Source organism: Ictalurus punctatus, chromosome 27 (assembly GCF_001660625.3).
Source record: "Ictalurus punctatus breed USDA103 chromosome 27, Coco_2.0, whole genome shotgun sequence".
In the NCBI taxonomy this organism is placed as follows: Eukaryota; Metazoa; Chordata; class Actinopteri; order Siluriformes; family Ictaluridae; genus Ictalurus; species Ictalurus punctatus.
This window is the reverse complement of record NC_030442.2, coordinates 7,579,410-7,598,602: the sequence shown is the minus strand read 5'-3', so window position 1 is coordinate 7,598,602 and position 19,193 is coordinate 7,579,410. Positions and strand designations below refer to the sequence as shown.

Sequence of the window (19,193 nt, the reverse complement as noted above, 5' to 3'; positions counted from 1 at the left end):
TTGCGGCGACACAGCCTCATACTCAGCAAGATGCAATGCACTGTGTGCTCTGACACCTTTCTATCATAGCCAGCGTTATCTTTTTCAGCAATTTATGCTTCTGTGGGATCGGACCAGACGGGCAAGCCTTCACTCCCCACACATATCAGTGAGCCCTGAGCGCCCATGACACTGTTGCCAGTTCTGCGGTTCCTTGGACCTTCCTTGGACCACTTTTAGTAGGTACTAACCACTGCATACCGGGACCACTCCACAAGCCCTGCCATTGGGGAGATGCTCTAACCCAGTCGTCTAGCCGATATTCCTGCTTCCACTTGCTGCCTAAAATATCCCTGCCTTTGACAGGTGCCATTGTAACAAGATAATCAACGTTATACACTTCACCTATCAGTGGTTTTAATGTTATGTATATTGTTCCAATTTATTAGAAACACATGTACACCTGCTGATTAATGCAATCGGCACAATGTATATGTTCACATCAAACATCATAATGGGTGACAGCATTATCTCAGTCACTTTGTCTGTGGCATAGTTGTTGGTGTATTTTCCTCCCCAATTAGTCAGTATCACTTTATTCCTAGATGATTCTGACTGTACAGTAAATCACACGCTGTCCTGCTCAAATAGATTGGAAGTGTTGATCCTTTTAAAGTGCCTTTGATGGTTTGAAGTGGCAGTACAGGTACAACAAGACCTTCAGACCCTTCAAAACCTTTTAACTGGTAGTGTCCATTCAGTATCCAGTAGCCTTTAATGTTAAAGTGGATCAAAGAAACGAAGCGACTGGTGCGGCTTTACATATTCTACTGGCATCTATCCAGTATGTAATTATACTCAGATCCTGTAAGGGGAGCTATTGAATTAGAAGTGTGAGGAGTGAATAAGCAGGGCAGATTTTGTTTCCGTTTCATTTGGTCTACTCCTAGATCTGATCAGTTTAAACTCGTTATGGTTTTTTTTCTTCTAAAGAGAAGTAAACCTGGTTGACTAAAGCAGCAGCACTAGCTCCAGATATAACCGAACACATTGTAATAAGATTCACATGGATATACTTTGTATTAACTGGTTTTTTTTTGTTGTCCATCATTCACCTGGAATAATTTTATACAGACATGTTTTCTAAAGGCGGTGTAGTACATTTGAAGGGATGTGCTACACCTGGAAAACATTTTTTAGGATTCATTATCTACCGTATACTAGGGGGACACTATGACGTAGAGGCTAGCACATTTGCCTCACACTGCCGGGGTTGGGGGTTAGATTCCCACCTCCGCCCTCTGTGTGTGTGTGGAGTTTTAATGTTCTCCTCGTGCTTCGAGGGTTTCCTCCGGGTACTCCAGTTTCCTTCCCCAGTCCAAAAGACACATGCTGTAGCTGATTGGCATTTCCAAATTGTCCGTAGTGTGTGAATGTGAGCACGATTGTGCCCTGTGATGGCTTGGCACCCTGACCAGGGTGACCCCGAGTTCCCTGGGATAGGCCCCAGGCTCCCTGCGACCCTGTGTGGGATAAGCGGTACAGAAAATGGATGGATGGATGGACGATCTATACTAGTACTAGTTGTCTCTGTAAGATGAGCTTTATATTAAAAGGTTTTGTTTTGGTATATATAGGGAATGCCTTTACTATTGCAGTAACTTCTTTTCAGCATCTCAGCTGTTTGACAGCTGTGTGTTCAAGGCTGTATGACATGGAGGATCCGCTGCACTGCTGCACCTAGAGCATGTACAGTATGTAGTCAAGTCAGCAGACGCCAGCAGTTAATAGGATAAATGCAAATGAATCTTAAATGAAACACAGACATGTAGGAATGCAGACTGTATGTACTGTATTACTGATTTTTTTTTTTTTCTTTTTAAAATACATTTATAAAATGCAGGACAGAGTAATCTGTTAATGTGACAGTAGAGTAAGATTTCATAAAACAATTTTAGACAGAAAATATTGCAAACAGTCAGAAAAATGGCAACAAATTATTTGGGAGCTGAAACTGATGCAAGTTTATCTGCATACAAATATGGATTTTATTGCAGTTCTTATACAGACACACACACACACACACACACACACACATTACAAATAAAAAATAAAATAAAAAACAATTTTTTAAAAAATTGCATGCAGTTCCCATGCTGCACCAGACTGGCTTCATGGCAAATCAGACTGATACAAAAAAAATAAAAGAAAGTAAAAAAAAAAAAAAAAAATCATCATCATACTGTTCACATTTTGGAAAAATATATATAAAAGTGAGGAAGAATCAATGCAATGGGTTTGTGCATGAATACGATAAACAGAAGAACTGAATTTCACTTCAATCCGAGATCGTCATTCTCAGTCATTTAGCTGGAGTCTGTTACGGAAGCACTACAGATGATGACCCCATGATGCCACTGTGCACCGGGACCCTGCAATAATATACACACCATACCCAGTGTACATTTATCAAAGTGACCATTATCTGATTTACACTGATGACTTCATAACAATAACACTACCCCACTTCAGACCACAGCAACAGGACAGAAATACAGATCAACTGACGAACACCGAGTTGTTTGTAAAACAGCATGAGCACCTTTCAGTGAGGTCAGTTAGATGAAATAAAATCACAGAAGTACGAGGTCACAAGGTACGTTTAAATGAGAGCCATGAGACCTAACTAAGTGAATGAGGAGCAGCTCTCATGTGATCCTCAGCTTACTTCACTGAAGCATAAATACGTTCAGACCAAGTAAAAATTGGAACAGTGAAAAATATAAGGGGGAACAAAAAGTATGATGGCTCGAAGAAAACACAACAGTCCAGTAAACGCAGATATTCAGCCACTGTTCCTGGAACAGGCTCTGGATCCACCACGACCCTGACCAGGATAAAGCGCTTACTAGAGACTTAATACTATGACAGAAATGAATCGGTATTAAGGTCAGAGAACATTTCAGGAACCCAATACGGGTACTTACCTGTAGGTTTATAGATAGATATTTGTTTTGACAGCAAAAATCTGAAAGAAAAAAAAAAAAAAAAAAAAAAAAAAAAAGGATGTGGACAGTTTTAAATGGAGAGTGCAAGTAAGCATGTTTTCTCCTTTTTACCGTCTCACAACTTACAGTATACTAACATGATCAAGCTGGAATTTGACTTCACTATATTAAATACAATAAAAGCATTAATAGTAACAATGCTTCCGTACTATCAGTACATGTAACTTCACACACCACTCTCAAATCGCAAGTATATCCTGGCCATGAGCAGCTCCACCTAGTGGACAGCCGGAGAGTCAAGCGAAACAGTAGGTGAAAAAAACGACATTTTAAAATATAAAATTCACGTAAAAGTCACTCTTGTGAAATTATAACCCACTGCTATTATGAGACATCGTGGTCACCCTGTGAAGTGCCATTACTCTGCAGCAGCAGCTGAGAGGTCACTGCGATCCTGTACGGCACCGTGTCCTGGGTGAGCATCTTCCTGGTGGCGCTGAGCAGGCGCGAGTAGTTCTCCGGGTTGTACTGAGAAGGAGGATGGTGGCAGCGGAGGAGTGGGAGTTCATCTCGTCCTCTCCTGGAGAGGAAGAGCGGAGGCCGGCGCAGGCTCTCTCCGTCCTTCAGAGAGTCGGCCAGGGCCTTGTGCTTGCTCTCGGGCAGCAGCATGATGCAGATCACGGAGAGAACGGCGAACGAGGCGAACACCACGTGGTGCAGGAAGTAGCCACTGTTGTTCTGCAGCTCCATCAGTGACGAAGCGGCTGTGCCCACGCTGCCGGCAGCCATCACCAGACCTAGGGTGCCACCCCTGAGACAGACAGAGAAGAACAGTCATGAGTAAGGCAGACTGGAACTTTCTAATGTGTTCATTTTAATGTGAAAAAAAAGGGTCATGTCTATTGCTTACCGTACGACAGTAGGCATGACTTCACTGGCGAAGAACACACTGAGCATGGCCAGAGCCTGAGAGGAGAAAAGCCCTACGAATGACAGCACCAACACCAGTCCTCCACGCAGGTCTGACATCACAGATGCAACATTGGTCATTATGCAATGTATAGATTTATGTACATAACTAATTTTTAATTATAAAATATTAAGTATACACTATTGTATTATGATAGACACTTCAAAATGTCAACAGAGGTGATGTGATGGTGCATATATATTTTAAATTTGTTTTTGCGTTCCCATTTGAGCTAATTTACCTTAAACCTGGCATATACTGGGGTCTGTTGGTAATTTGGAGATTTCCTGTCAATGCACCTTTTGTTTAATTAATTAATTAATTTATTACGATCTCTTCCATTGGAAACACTGGGCACAATACAGGAATATATCATGAATGGGAGGTCAGGCCATTACGGGGCACAGTGTGCACATACGCATTCCTACCTGGGCCAGTTTAGGATCGGTGAAAAATTCAAACTCCTGTCATATTTCGGGATTGAGCCCGTTGACCTTTGAGGTGTGAGGAGGTAACACTGCCCAGCCAAGCACCTTTTAATATTGCAATACATGTAATATAGTGTTCTACACTTTACCTTAAATGCGAAATCTCCAAATATGCTAACTGGAACACCCCCCCCGCATATCCATACCTTTCCCTTAGTGTAATCTAGAGAAAAAATATTGTATTTGCTAACTATTTTAAATGACCGAATAATCCATCCAGACCGCTTATCCTACACAGGGTCGCGGGGATCCCAAGGGACTCGGGGCACAAGGCATGGGACACCAACCCAATGCAGGGCACAATCACACACACATTTACATGCCCATACACACACTATGATCAGTCTGGAAATGCGAATCAGCCTATAACGCGTCTTTGGATTGGTGGAGGAAACCCCTGAATCAGGGATTCGGGCAGGGAGAAAATGCTAGCTCCGTGCACACAGGGCGGAGGCTGGAATCAAACCCCCAACCCCAGAGGTGCAAGGCAAACGTACTAAGCACTAAGTCACAGTACCCCCCATGACCAGATTATTTCTAACGTAATTGCAGTCTCATGTGTAAAGGTACTGTACATGATGACGACGACGACTATTATTATTACATTGTGTGAGGGCCAGCAGCAGTAGTGAGGACAGGCCTGTGATGATTGCAGCTAGCAGCAAAATTCCTCTCCGTCCCACGCGGTCAACCGTCACGCACAGGAAGCCGCAAGCCACGGCTCCCGTCAGAGCACGCAGGAAATACACAAAGTAGAAGTGTGGTGAGTAGTTGTGGAGGTTCCGGGTGAAACAGTATTGGATCCCTGTGCCTAAGAAACTGCACAACAGATACATCTCACACACACACACACACACACACACACACACACACACACACACACACACACACACACACACACACACACACACACACACACACACACACACACAGGGAAAGTTCCAGAGTGTACTGATCATCTTTTTAACCATTTACAACTTTTGTGCTTGGGTTTAGTGTTTGCAGTCAGAGGTGTTCAGTAGATGGAGATATAGACGTGTTTCAAGACACAAAAGGAAAACATGGCATTGTAATTAACGTCATGCTGCTCTGGTATAGAAGAAGATGCCACAGAAAATGTCATCAGCAATGGCTTCCTACTCACGAAATATAGCCACTACATAAAGTATGTAATAGTGGTGCTGTATATATGAGTAGTCCCTGTAGGAGTATTAGAATGTCATTTAAAAGAAAAAAGCAACTCTATATGTGACTGATGGAAATCGCTAACTGCTTACAAGTGATATAAATTTTAGGACACATATTCTGATGGATATAACTGACAGTGCATTGCTATAAGGCATTAAGTGCTGTCTTCTTTGAATAAGGGTTAAATAACAAGCAAGCACATAAAACAAAAATGCAGTAACTAAAACTATGAGTTTAGGATGCAAGGTTATTATAGTAAATCGAAAATATTTAATACTGTTCGAGCTTTAACCTGAATTAATGACTTTTTCCTGGAAACAGAGTACACTGCAGGTTATAATGTGTAAACACACAGCGGTGGTTAAGTGTCACTCACAGAGTAAAGGCCAGGATGAGACAATTCCTCCAGATAACTCTGGTGTGACGGAGTTCAAAGATGTGGTGGTACTTTGGCAGGGGGTCTTCTGGGAAAGCCACATCTATCTCTGTATAATGATAGGGGAGAGGAGCTCAACACAGAAGCACAGTTTCAGACTGAGCCACACTGAACCCAATTAAATGCTCTTTCACTGGTGAACTGTATCCAGCATTCCTGCCCACATTTACACTAATTTCATTTCTAACAGTGATGTGGCGCATTTAAACTGTATGTGCGCAGCCAGGCATCATCGTGTGCAGATAAGTTCGGATATGTGGATTATGTGAACACTAGAATATATATGAGGAATACTTTTACAATTCCTGCAGGTTTCTTTCTTTTTTTTTTTTTAAGCGTCAAAAGTAAAACTAAAGTGTTTTTTTTTTTTTTTTTTACATTAAAATAATGATATAGCTTATGATAAAAGGTCAGTGCAGCTGAACACCCCTCGGAGAAATCACTAACAAAGCGGAAAGAGCACGAGTTATTTTTGGATGTTTACCAAAATTCAGCTGCAGCAGCATCTGATGGTTTTTCCTTATATTCCTTCAGTAAATGAGACTGGGTTAATTAAACAGATATAATTTCTACTGAACTCTAATATTCTTTTAGCCAGTGTACTGAAATCACCTGCATTTCATTTCTTTCTTTTTTTTTTAAAATTTCTTTGGCATCACCATTTACATCAAGAGTGACTTTACTGTAGTCCTGTAGAAGTAATACCACAGATGTTTTGTGGGGGAAAAAAAAAAAAAAAAAAAAAGACACTGGAAGTGAATTCGTTTTTAGATAGATTTCTCAGTAATGGCAGCACCTAGTGTTCAAAGTAGGAATGACTATTATTTTTATTATTTATAAATTATTCTTATTAGCTTGCCAACCTCTTGATTTTTAATGCTGAATTTCAGCATTCAACTTGGAACCTCCCTACTACAAAGGGTTTTTAAAAAAAAAAAAAAAAAAAAAAAAAAAAAAAAAAGCACTGAAAACGCACCCTGAACTTGAAATTTAAACTCATCAACTTTAGTTGGTCAGAAGGTTAGTCTTCATAACTACCAGTTACTTCCCTGTTTATGGAGTGACGTCAAATCGACATGGCCGCTCACACTGAACAGATGAGTTTATAGCAGCACTGGCTTTATATCAGTTTATATACAGACACAGTACTTGGTTAAATCATGAGAAAACATGGCTCTCTAGAAAGAATTTGTCATGTGACTGTGTCTACTCTCAGTCTCTTAAAGCCCTGACGTTACTCATGAGGAGGCAGTAGATAAGGGGTGTAAAAGCAAAAGGTCCATCTGACCTTCCAGGACTGACGCAACAATGCACGTACCTGTCAGAAGAGTCTCTGCTGGGTAGATCTCGTCTCTCTTACGCATTCCGTTTCGGGTGCTGAACAGCTGTAGGCATCTCTTGGCCTGAGGAATCTGAGATGTGGCCAGAAGCCAGCGGGGAGATTCGGGAAACACAGAGGGCCAGCTGTTCAAACATACAAACATGCTATTCATTCACTACACGCACTCACAAAGATCGTACATACAAAACACAGACACACATTGACACAGATACACATACAAGTCTCCACACACACACACTCTCACTGAGCCACATGCAAAGAGTTTAACAGTATAATAGTGTGCACAGGTTTTATGAGTAAGAAACAGATGGACGTTGAGTGTGAAAACCATGAAATATTGCAGTTATAAGTGCAGTGTTGAAAGTGTCGTTTCAATGTACCAAACTAGTGTTAGAATTGGAATTTTATGTAGCAAACACCAGGTGTGTAACCTGGTCCGGGCATTGGGGGCTGTAGCCTCGAAGATTTTTTCTTTAGCCCCGAATACTTCTCCACGTGGAGCAGTTTGTCACTACGTCGACAAATGAAGATAGCAGTGTTGTAATTTTTTTTATCTTTAGTGAACGGAGGTGAGATCAATCAGACAGGGTTTACAGAAGAAAAAAAAAAAAAAAAAAAAAAAAAAAAACACGTGGAAATACTCGTGTCTTATTGGCTGACAGCGCTCACTCCTGCCAAACGCTAGCTCACACAGTCAGTTAGTGTGAGGGGGAAATGGATATGCGGCAATTTTTATTTATTTTTTTTTACCACTAAAGGGGTTGAAACTGAAACACTAACATCCTCTGATGCTGAGCAAGAAAACAAGGTGTGTAAATGTCTATACGAGATCCAAGTTACATGAACATGATATGAGCAGAGCATAAGGACAGATAACGTACTTTACATGGCTCTGTAGCAGCTAAACCCATACACTGATAGCTTGATTGTACCTCCTCTTGACTAGCGACACCAAACTAGCCTGTAGTCTCGTATTAGATAGCCAAACAGTTTGATATTTTATCGTTCTGGAAGTCCTGCAAACAGTGATAACACCCGAGGTAAGGAGTGGAATGCACGGAAACAGTTTATTTAGTAGTATGTTTAAGTTTTTTGATGGAGAAGAATCTGGGCTCAGCCCCGAATGATCAACAGTCCAGCTAACGCCCCTGGCATACCTAGACGAGTGGAGTGATACAATCAGTGAAATGTAGCTGTGATACTAAATATCAGCACTTTTGGAATGTCATTTGTCTAGTCAAATTATTGGACTGGAACTCACTGTCGTATAATAAATGTTATCACTTGATAATGTATACAGATGAATAGTGACTGTTAGTACTTCTTTTTCCAAGAGCCTTATTGGTGTTAAATCGATAGAAGAGATGATAATACAAAAAAATGGCCCTACAAAGGCATACAAAAATGCTGATGTGGCCTGGAAAGAATCTGAGTTTAACATTGGGTTACTGAGTGGTTAGTTAGTGAGTGTGTGTGTGTGTGTGTGTGGGTGTGTGTGTGTGTGTAAAACAGATGACTCACCACCAGTAGGACAGCAGCAGCAGTAGAGGCACCGTAGCCACAGCCTGAAGTACAGGCCACTCACTGCACAGCAAAGCCAGGCCCGGGAGCATGAGCTCAGCAAACACAGAGAATAAACCACTCATCATGGACACCATGAGCCTGTGAGAGGGATCACACACCTCCAGACCTACAGTACACACCCCGAGAGGGATGGGGGGGGGACAGTTACAGAAACCTTTTTCTAGAAAGAAATCTATTGGTCTTTTTCGTTAAATAAATGTAAGCCTGATTAAATCTAAAGCAAAAAAGTAAATGTGAAGTTAAAGTATTATAAGGCGTGCAGTCTAATGATCACAATTAATGAGAAAACAGTATTCAGAATGATCGACGTCGGTTCTCCATCACACAGCAGAGTCCCCAGAATTAATTTTTCCCTCCATTTTCTCTCAAGACAGAAGAAATTACCTCTCATTTTTTGTCTTGAGAGAAAATAAAATTTTTAAAAAAAGTGTTGAGGGAACTACAGTTTAACTTATAGATGTTCCACAACATTAAACACATGAGGAAAATATGAGAGGGAACTAACTGCAGTGTGAATATCGCCATGACGCCATTCAACCGAAATCAAATGAACACACAGGACGCATTATGTTGCGAATAACATAACTAGCATTACACACTCATTTATATGTGTAACCTTTGTTACACTTCTATCTCCAAGTGTTCCAAGTGCATTATGGGTAATACACATGGTCTGTCAGATACAAGATCACCACTGAAACTTTTATTATTTGCAATGCTTCATCGAATAGCCAACATTTTAATAAGAACTTTCAGCTTTGGATTTGGGTCAAATCACGGAATTATACAACATATGATGGATCGGTGGTAAACACAACCCAATACACAGGCTACCTGTTTACATTAACAAAGTTTCCACTCGCTATAATCCGAATGATTAAATAAACATTAGTTTCAAGAGCTTAGAGAATTTCGGACAGTTTTATAGTAAAATACATTATGTAATGACATCGATTCTGTCAAAAGCTGTTGCAAAGGTTTTGCTTCATGACAAAAAAATAATTGACGTCAGCAGTTTCGTGTGTGTGTATATATATATATATATATATATATATATATATATATATATATATATATATATATATATATATATATATATATATTTTTTTTTTTTATTTAAATCATGTACAATTTCTGGAGTTTGGCTCAGCAGTCCTTTCCATCACCAACTGCTAAAGGTATCAAAAAAAAGATTTTTTTTTTTTATCAAAAATGTTTTTTTTGCAGCAGCAGCATTTAAGGAATCAACTAATTATCTAATAAACTCAAATAGAAAAACAATGTGGATGTTTATAAAAAAAATAAATAAATAAAAATTAAAAAAGCATCCAAAACATTTTTACATAAAACCCCTCTGATGGAAAGTGTCTGTTGTTTGCTTGCAGTCCTTCGTGAATGTGTGCAAAACTGTGTGAAATTCCTCAATGACTCCAGTCACAGACTTTGTGTCTCTCGTTCCCTAAAGAGAAGGCAGGAAAGAAACTTCACCTCCTCCCGGTGCCCTCCATCCTACTATTGTTCTGAAACGCTTTGAAAAAAAGAAGAAAAAAACCCCACAGGTTTCCATCCATCACTGTTCTCAGATTTTTCATCTGGAAAGATTTTTACTGATGACCTCAGAGGAACTCGGGCTTACTGTGTATGCGTACGGTTTGAGATTCCTACTCCTTGTTCCACCCTGTGCCTCCTTCTCCTACGCATTTCTGAGCTCCCACACAACCTAGACAGTGTGGTGCATGGACTGCGTGTACAAAAGTTCATTACACAGTGTGCCCTCAGCTTTTTCCTCGAGTTAATGCACAAATACATTCCTACTGTATAGAACAATAACAGGAAGGCCAAATGAGAAAAACATGGCTTACTATAGTGGGCTGTTTCCAGAAGAAGTCTTTAGGCTTGGGGAAAGACTTCAAGCTTATTGACTCCCAATACAATCAGAGACTGATTACCAAGGTGGTTTATGGGAACTTTGACCATGAAGATTTCATGAAGGTCATATGACAGCAAGACTAGCATGAAAACTAGTGTGGGAACAGATGCTGGCTGTATATTTTATTTTTATATATATATATATATATATATATATATATATATATATATATATATATATATATATATATATATATATATATATATATATATATAAAAATCAACAGAAACTGAAGACACTATTCCAGTGTTCTGTATACGACTGTATACATTTTGTCTACCATTATTTCTTTTCAGACCTTAAAACAGCAGGACAGTTCGCACCATGTCCACAAAAGACATGTTAGAAAAGGACATCAGTGACCTAACTCATGTGAAAAGTCTCTGTGAGTGACCAGGTTCAAATCCCAGCAGTGTCAGGGAGCCATTGCTGTGTCCCTCAGATGTCCCTCAGACTGCTCAGATGTGTGCTTATGATTATACTTTACAATATGTTTAAGTAGAAACGTAAAGGAGATATTAAAAGGGTTGATGCATTACTATCACGAAATGATTCAAGCCCCCATGAAATCAAAATGGGAGATTTGTTGCTTATAGTATAAGCTAGTGCGCTCCGAACCAATGACGAAATTCGCATGTAGAAGATATGCGCATTCAAAATGTACCGTCTCTCTCTACCACCAATACAGAGCAACAATTTTGAAGGCATCATTCTGCACTTCATCTTCTCGTCAGATTTTCTCTCCAATCGAATGCTCTTTAGGATCTGAAGTGTCCCGTCCCCCAACATTATAAAAATCCATGGTACTAAGGGTCAAGTACGGCTTAGCCCAGGCTGTGAGGTAAGCTAAGCGCTATTGGCTATTTAAAAAGTGGGACGGGCCACTCGATATGTCCCGCCCTGACTTCCTGTTTCAGTGGAAATTACGCCAACACGTCGGATAGCGCTGCACGTTTCGAGGCACTTCACAGAGACTTTAAGTGTCAGTTATTTCCCTTTATATTGTAGAATTGTTAATAATACAATTTTTTAAAAATAAAAATAACAAGTGTGAGAGTTTAGGAGAGAAGAGAAGTGGCCTTGTAAAGCAACTTTACCATACACACACACACACACACACACACACACACACACACACACACACACACACACACGTACGTCACTGGGAAAGGACCAGCACAGGACCACTGCTGAGCTGATAATGTGCTGGTGGATCATTCAGCACAGGGGTGACACTGACATGTGTGTGTCAGACACCGCAGAATTGCTGGGATTTTTAAAAACCTTAGGTCAGCGGTTTTCAAAGTGGGGGCCTCAACAATTTGGTGTGAAAAATAAATACATGATTTTTTTTTTTTTTCAGACAACCACACACAATCAATTCCTAATGTAATATAATGTAAAGATGTAATTATTAATAATAAAAAGGGGGATATATTCAGAAGTCTGTATTTTTAATGTGTTTTAAAGGCATCTTGCAAAAGGGGGGCCTCGGTCAAATGTTAATGCCATTTGGGGGGCCATGCCCTGGAAAAGTTTGGGAACCCCTGCCTTAGGTGACTGGTAATATATACCATACAAGTTAATATAAACGAATCAACATAAGGTTTGTACGGCCTATAAATGGCACTAGAATGCCCTGTTGGTAAGGGTCTAGTAACTAGTTAAAAATCTAGTTAAAAATTTTTAAGCTCTGCCTTTGCTTTAGTTGTTATGTTAATCCTTCTTTGAGGTCAGAAAAAATATGTGTATCCAAGTCCATGCTTTCCAGGAAGTCCAGTAGGTCAACACACTGCAATGTTTAACACTGAAGCAATTCACTTTCTAATTAAATTAAAGTGTACTTTCCCTTATGTCTCCCGTACACGTCTAACAGAAAACACTGACAAATATACAAACTCGGTTCATGCAGAAAACGATAACATATTGCATACAGTACCGTGGTTCACGGTTTAAGTGGCGGTATCTTTCTAGAGGCAAAAAAGGCTTATGATTTTTCATGCTCACGCCTATATCTACCTTCAAAGCAAAAACAAACAGTCTATCGGTACAGAATGAAGCCAGACAGGATGTGGTAGATAAACAGGACCCTCCTATCCCGCATCAACATCCTGTTACCTGATTACACAAATAAAACGACATGCTTTCTTCTGATGTTCTTCAAACAATTTACAATAGCAAAAAAAAATTTTAATCTGGAAACATCTCTTTATTACATGCAATGATCATCTAAATTAGACACACTGCCTTCAGCAGGGAAAGAAATGTTTGACCTCCCTATGTACACTACTGTGTGTGTTTTGACATAACGAACACTCATGTGGAACTCACGAGTGATATAGGAGGAGAGGAAGACACCAGCGAGCGCGGTGCCTTGACCCAGGCGGAGGAGCTGAAACACCACGGAGCTGTTGGAGAAACACACAGCGACTCCGAGCACGCCTGAGAAAGACACAGAGATCAGCAGAGCCCGACGCCGACCTAACCTAAACACACAACAAACCAGATTTCAATTTACAATATTATATACTGGCATTTAAAAATAAATAAATAAATAAAATTCATTCATTAAAAAAAAAAAAATTAATTAATAAATAAAAGCATTAAAGAAAACTCTTAAATAACTCGTAATAATTAAAATATTAATTACTGAATCATTTATTTGAAAGAGTTGTAACAAACGATCATTTATAATTTATTGACAAATTTTAAGAAATAAAAATGGAAAGAAATTAAAGGCCACATTTCATTAGAACGAATTTAAATGAACATTTTAGCAATTAAAACAACACTGCAATTATAATGAACATTTATTCAAAGTACAGAAAAATGTATTATAATTAATACGTGTATAATTTATGGGTGTGTACATAATGTTTGTACAAACGATCATTTGCACAAGTGCAGCATTTTGTTTATATCTTTAATACAGTGTTTAATTAGAAACATCCCTGTGTAATGACCACAGTAAAGCACAGTTAAAGAGCTCTTGAACGCTCACCAGTCACACAGAGTGCCGAGCAGCACGTAGCCGAGGATCCAGCCGGTCATGAAGCTGACGTGCTGCAGAGGAATCTTCCAGTAGTCCTTGCAAACCAAGTTCCACTGTGGACACCAGCGAAGAGGGACAACTCAGATAAGGTATCATTTAAGAGATACTGAAAAGACTGTTCACAAGCAGCAGGGATTTGTTTACCTGCTGAAGTTCATGTTATATAAAGGACACGGACACACGTCGTTGAAAATGTGGAGTCAGTAATAGTTTGACATTGTGGGACACGGGGACCTTTAATCTCGTGTGTTGGAAACAAACGAGCGCTGTTTTTATGTCTTTTATTGACGTCTCCCACAGCATTTCCTTTCGTGTGAAATCCCAACGCCATCTAAACGGCTGTTCTAATATTTGATCAGCTGTAGTGAAGTTTGGAATTCAGGGGCAGAGCTTACCCAGAAAGCATTGCAATTGGATGCTGGAGCTACCCGCTGCACCACTGTGCTGCCCATTAACCTGAGGCTATGTCAGCCAATTTATATAACATACAGTTGAGGTCATAAGTTTACATACGCCTTGCGGAATCTACAAAATGCTAATTATTATTATTATTTTTTAAAAGGATCATAAAAATTGCATTAGTTTTTTATTTAGTTCTGCCCTGAATAACCTAGATCACAGATCAGATGTTTACATATAGTCCACAAGACACAGTAATAACTGAATTTACACAAATGAACCAGTTCAAAAGTTCACACACGCTTGATTCTTAATCCCGTGTGTTGTAAACCCTACCAGTAGATATCGTCACAAAGCAGCTTTCCAGAAATCAGGATGTAAGTTCAGATCCCTAATGAACAGGCTTCCAAGAAAACCTCCCTGAGACAACATCTGAGTGACACGGGAAAGTGGGATTATAAATGATTACAGCGGGTACAGTACAGGTGTAGAAAAGTCAAACGGCAGATTCGTGGGATGAGCTCATGACAGTTCTGATAACTGCAGCAGTTCATAGGTACAAAGTCTACAGTATCCAGGCGAGATTATCCACTAAAGTGCACTTTAGTACAGTTTATTTCTGAGACTGTGGGTCATGCGTGTGACGTTATTGATTAGGAAAATGCTGCTCAAGTCATCATTGAGATTCGGTGATGTTACTGATGGACGCAGGTTATTTACACACACTGATGTCAACAATCAGGGCAGAAAGAAAGGAGCTGAGTAAGACACTGAAACTGAAATGTGAACATAGACAGATTGGTTTGATATTTTTAGGACCAGAGTACTGTTGTCAGTATTATTATTATTATTATTATTATTATTATTATTATTATTATGTCCACTCGGCAGTGAAATGCTTTAGAGTAGGTGTAATATTTCACGTTTTGTCATAGATTACTTGCTTGATTGCAGATTGGCCGTGTTTGGTTTAAAGGATTGTTAAATAAAATAAAATTTAAAAAATAAAAGATTATTCAATCAGTGACTTTCAGCCAGTAGCGCAGTGTGTTGTGTGTTTGGAGAAAGCAGCACAGGATAGTTGACTGGACGAGGAGAGCTCTTTCAGGCCAACAGGAAGCTCTCAGTTTTATGAGCAGTTCTTCCTGAATCCTTGACTCCATAGCAGTGTTTCCTTCTGTGTGACGTTCCTGTGTTTGTCAGTGTATCCACTGTGCCGAGAATGGAAAGGTAATATTTGAAAAAGTATAATAGGTGCACTTTAATGCCTTATTGAAGTGGACCTATTATACTTTTTCAAATATTACCTTTCATGTAGTGTGTTATATCGCTGTTTGTGAATGTAAAAAGTCTGCAAAGTTTCAAAAATCAAAGCGCACGATAAACCGAGTTATAGACTCCCGAAAGAAGGAACCGATTCTGAACAGCTGAAACGAGTCGTTAGTGATTCCAGACTTACTTCCTGTACGTAGGTTTGTAACAAAATCCCCGCCTCTGGTTTTCATCGGCTGCACACTGACAGCAGTAGACCAATCACAATAGACTGGGACATCTGACCAATCAGAGCAGAGTATGCTCTCTGAAAGGGGAAGTTTAGAATGAGTCCTTTTGAACGAATCATTTAACGAGTCGTTTGTGACTCTGAGGGGAAAAAGGTAATGCTGCAATTTAAGTGATCAGCACATTAAAGTGTTTTTTGACCTTGGATGCATGTAAATCTATTGTATGAGACCTTTAAAACAAAATTAGGCACGTTTCAAACACATAATAGGGGCTCTTTAACAGGAAACATGGGAAGCACATCACACACCACATTGCTGCCAAACTTATTAACAAATTCAAAAAGACTGGAAGTGTTGAAGACCGACCGAGATGTAGACGTCCACGAGCATCCACTGATGAAGGCACCGACGTGGTGCTGGTAAACATAGTCCCCTGTGTATGGAGACTTTTTGGACACCCTGTAGTAGTAGTAGTAATGATTATTTTTAAAAAGGTACACGATTAGGTCTCTAACCATTAGATTTGAACCATTCCCACCCATGTTCATGAAGCTCCACCCCCAGGATCTACTCAACCCTTTAGAGTGGGGTCTAGACCAGTGGTCACCAACCCTCTTCCCTGGGATCTACCTTCCTGCAGGTTTCATCTCCAACCAAAATCTGATCAAGAACTTCTTAACCCAGTGTTTAGATGCTTACGATTATAGTAAAGTCTTCAGGGAGGTAGATCTCAAGGAACAGGCTTGGTGAACACTAGTCTAGAAAATGACTGAGCGAAGGCACTTCCAAACAAAAACCAGTGCTCTGGCCCAGAGGTCAGTTTTCCCAAACAGGTTCTCCATCTCATGTTCTACATATTCTCCAGGTTATTTGTACAAGTAGGCTAAGGATTATTATTATTATTATTATTATTATTATTATTATTATTATTTTAATCGACCATTGCACCTTTAACGGGTTAATCTAAAACAAATTTGAACAAATCGATTGTGCAAACATACTTTGTGCAAGTAGACTATTAAAGCCAAGACAAATGAGATATTTTGCAGAAGGTGTGATTAGTAGTGCAGAGTGCGGTTTGGGACACAGCCCATCAATAAGATTAGGATAGTCAATAAACAGGAAAAAAGAACCTACTTCGATGAAAAAAAAAAAGAAAGAAAGAAAGAAAGAAAAAGAAATATGGGATAAAGATAAGGTAATTAAAGAGTATAAATATGAACATTTCTGACCTGAGTGACGAGGTTGCTCTGGAGCCCGGCGGCTTTCCCATACCACCAGCCCCTGGTACACGGCACCCGCGTCCTGTGCGCACTCTCGGTGAAGTTGGTCCAGTTCTTCGGGTACTTGTAAAGCTCACAGTGGCTCAGTCCGGAGCCGTTCAGCCACGGCACGGTGAAGTTGAGGTAAGTCTGTGTGGAGAAGTTGCTGAGGAGGAAGGCGGCGGGCAGTAACTCCGGGTCCGCCAGGCAGTGGTACGACTCCGGTACGAGCGTCAGGAAAATATCAGAGAAAAGGTTTAAAGCCACGGCGAAGTGCGGGAACCAGCTGAAAACCGCAACGAGCCGGTTGTAGCGTCCGTATCCTCCAACCTGGGGGTAAATTTTAGCTTCAAACAACATCGTTTTAGAAGAGAGAAAGTGTGTGTGAGCCACAGGAAAGCGCCGCGTCCCACAGACAAACCGCCTGCTCACCAGCTGCGGCGGTTTACTTCCAAACGAGCCGCTCATGGAGGAATCGACTCTTTTCAAGTGAATCAATTTGACGAATCGACTCGCAAGCGCAAAAGACTCAAAAGGTTCTCTTATTTACTATTTATCTAAAGTCTTTTTTTTTGTTTAAGTTGTATATGTGTAAATAACTGAATCCCGACCACACTTTCTCAAAATCCTCTGTTATTTCTCTATATTCTGTATATATTTTCTATATCTTTTGTGTGATATTTAATTAATAATTAATACACAGGGTTCTCTCGTAGAGCTCGAATCATTGAATCAGAGGGAATTGATTAATGTTATACCACTGAGGTGGTTTGATGGTGCAGTGGGTAGTGTTATCACCGTACAGTACCAGACATCTCCAGGTTCAACCCTGAGTTCAGGGGATTATCTCTTAGGTTTAAACACATGGTGGTGGTGTTTAACAAAGACCAAAGACACACATATGATCACTGATATGGGGAAGTTTGTTTTGTTTGTTTTTTTTGCTTGGAGATGTTTATGTAACATTTATGGAAGAAGTCTTGGGTGTCAGCGTTTTGTGATGGTCAGTAAATGTTCCTTCATGGGAGAGTCTAAAGCACAGGAGGCCATACCTTCCAGTTTCTTGGCATGACAAGTTGCATTAAAAAAAAATCTTATTAACTTCAGGAGAGAAAAAAAGAGAGGCTGGTGAGGTAATGTCTATATATATAATGTTTATAGCTGCCATAATGTAAGGGATAACAGGAACTAACCTGTCTAAAGGATGTTCCATAACATTTCATTTAACTATAAAGGGTTAAAAAGTGTTGTGTGTAATCACTGTAAATTTTAATCATTGTAAATTATATCACTATATAATACACCTCCTTAACTATGTCTCTACATGGGCTGTTCACTGAATGACTGATATGATTCATTGATTCACTGAATGATTTATATGAGTCACTGAGGGAGAAACATCACTCCGTTACCAGATGTGATAAATATTACAGACAGGTTTGCTTTCGGTTCAGTGCACCATGGAGAATATTTTTGGTGAACCTACTCATAGGGATGGCACACGGTGGCTTAGTGGTCCGGGGTTCGATTTCCGCCGGGGCCATGTGTGTGTGGAGTTTGCATGTTCTCCCCGTGCTGCGGGGGTTTCCTCCGGGTACTCCGGTTTCCTCCCCCAGTCCAAAGACATGCATGGTAGGCTGATTGGCGTGTCCAAAGTGTATGAATGGATGTTTGCGTGTGCCCTGTGATGGACTGGCACCCTGTCCAGCGTGTACCCCGCCCTGTGCCCGATGTTCCCTGGGATGGGCTCCAGGTTCAGCCGTGACCCTGAAGAAGGAGTAAGCGGTAGAAGATGGATGGATGGATGGATGGATACTCATAGGGAAGGTAGAGAGGAGTGCAGCAACTGTCAGCAGTGACTCAATGTTAATTTTAAACAGACACACACACTTTCTCGTTTCTATACACAGACTTATATTTGCACATATTTGAGCTGGAGTCTGTGTGTACACGTGCCAGGACCTTGACTATCTAGAGGATGTGTGGCTGATTTGAATAAACCTCATAAAAACTATAGTTTTGTGCACACCCTTTGCATAAAATAAAGCTGGCA

The 19,193-nt window shown here is 40.1% G+C and overlaps 1 protein-coding gene across 1 annotated transcript; it reads right to left on the bottom strand.

Moving 5' to 3' along the window:
- Positions 1–1,997: 1,997 nt before the first annotated feature.
- slc22a31 (solute carrier family 22 member 31) lies at positions 1,998–18,306 on the bottom strand. The gene is made up of 9 exons (XM_017459341.3): positions 17,111–18,306; positions 13,927–14,030; positions 13,257–13,411; positions 8,933–9,101; positions 7,388–7,533; positions 6,010–6,118; positions 5,050–5,264; positions 3,898–4,009; positions 1,998–3,798 (listed from the first exon to the last, which is right to left on the bottom strand). The coding sequence occupies exons 1-9, from the start codon at positions 17,606–17,608 to the stop codon at positions 3,372–3,374; spliced, it is 1,935 nt and encodes a 644-aa protein (XP_017314830.1). The 5' UTR covers positions 17,609–18,306; the 3' UTR covers positions 1,998–3,371.
- Positions 18,307–19,193: the final 887 nt, after the last annotated feature.

Coding starts and splice junctions, on each gene's coding strand:
- slc22a31 (XM_017459341.3), bottom strand. CDS start 17,608: ATGAGCGGCTCGTTTGGAAGTAAACCGCCGCAGCTGGTGAGCAGGCGG. Junction 5,265..6,009: donor CTCATCCTGGCCTTTACTCT/GTGAGTGACACT, acceptor TCTGTTGTGCAG/TTTCTTAGGCACAGGGATCC. Junction 3,799..3,897: donor GTCATGCCTACTGTCGTACG/GTAAGCAATAGA, acceptor TGTCTGTCTCAG/GGGTGGCACCCTAGGTCTGG.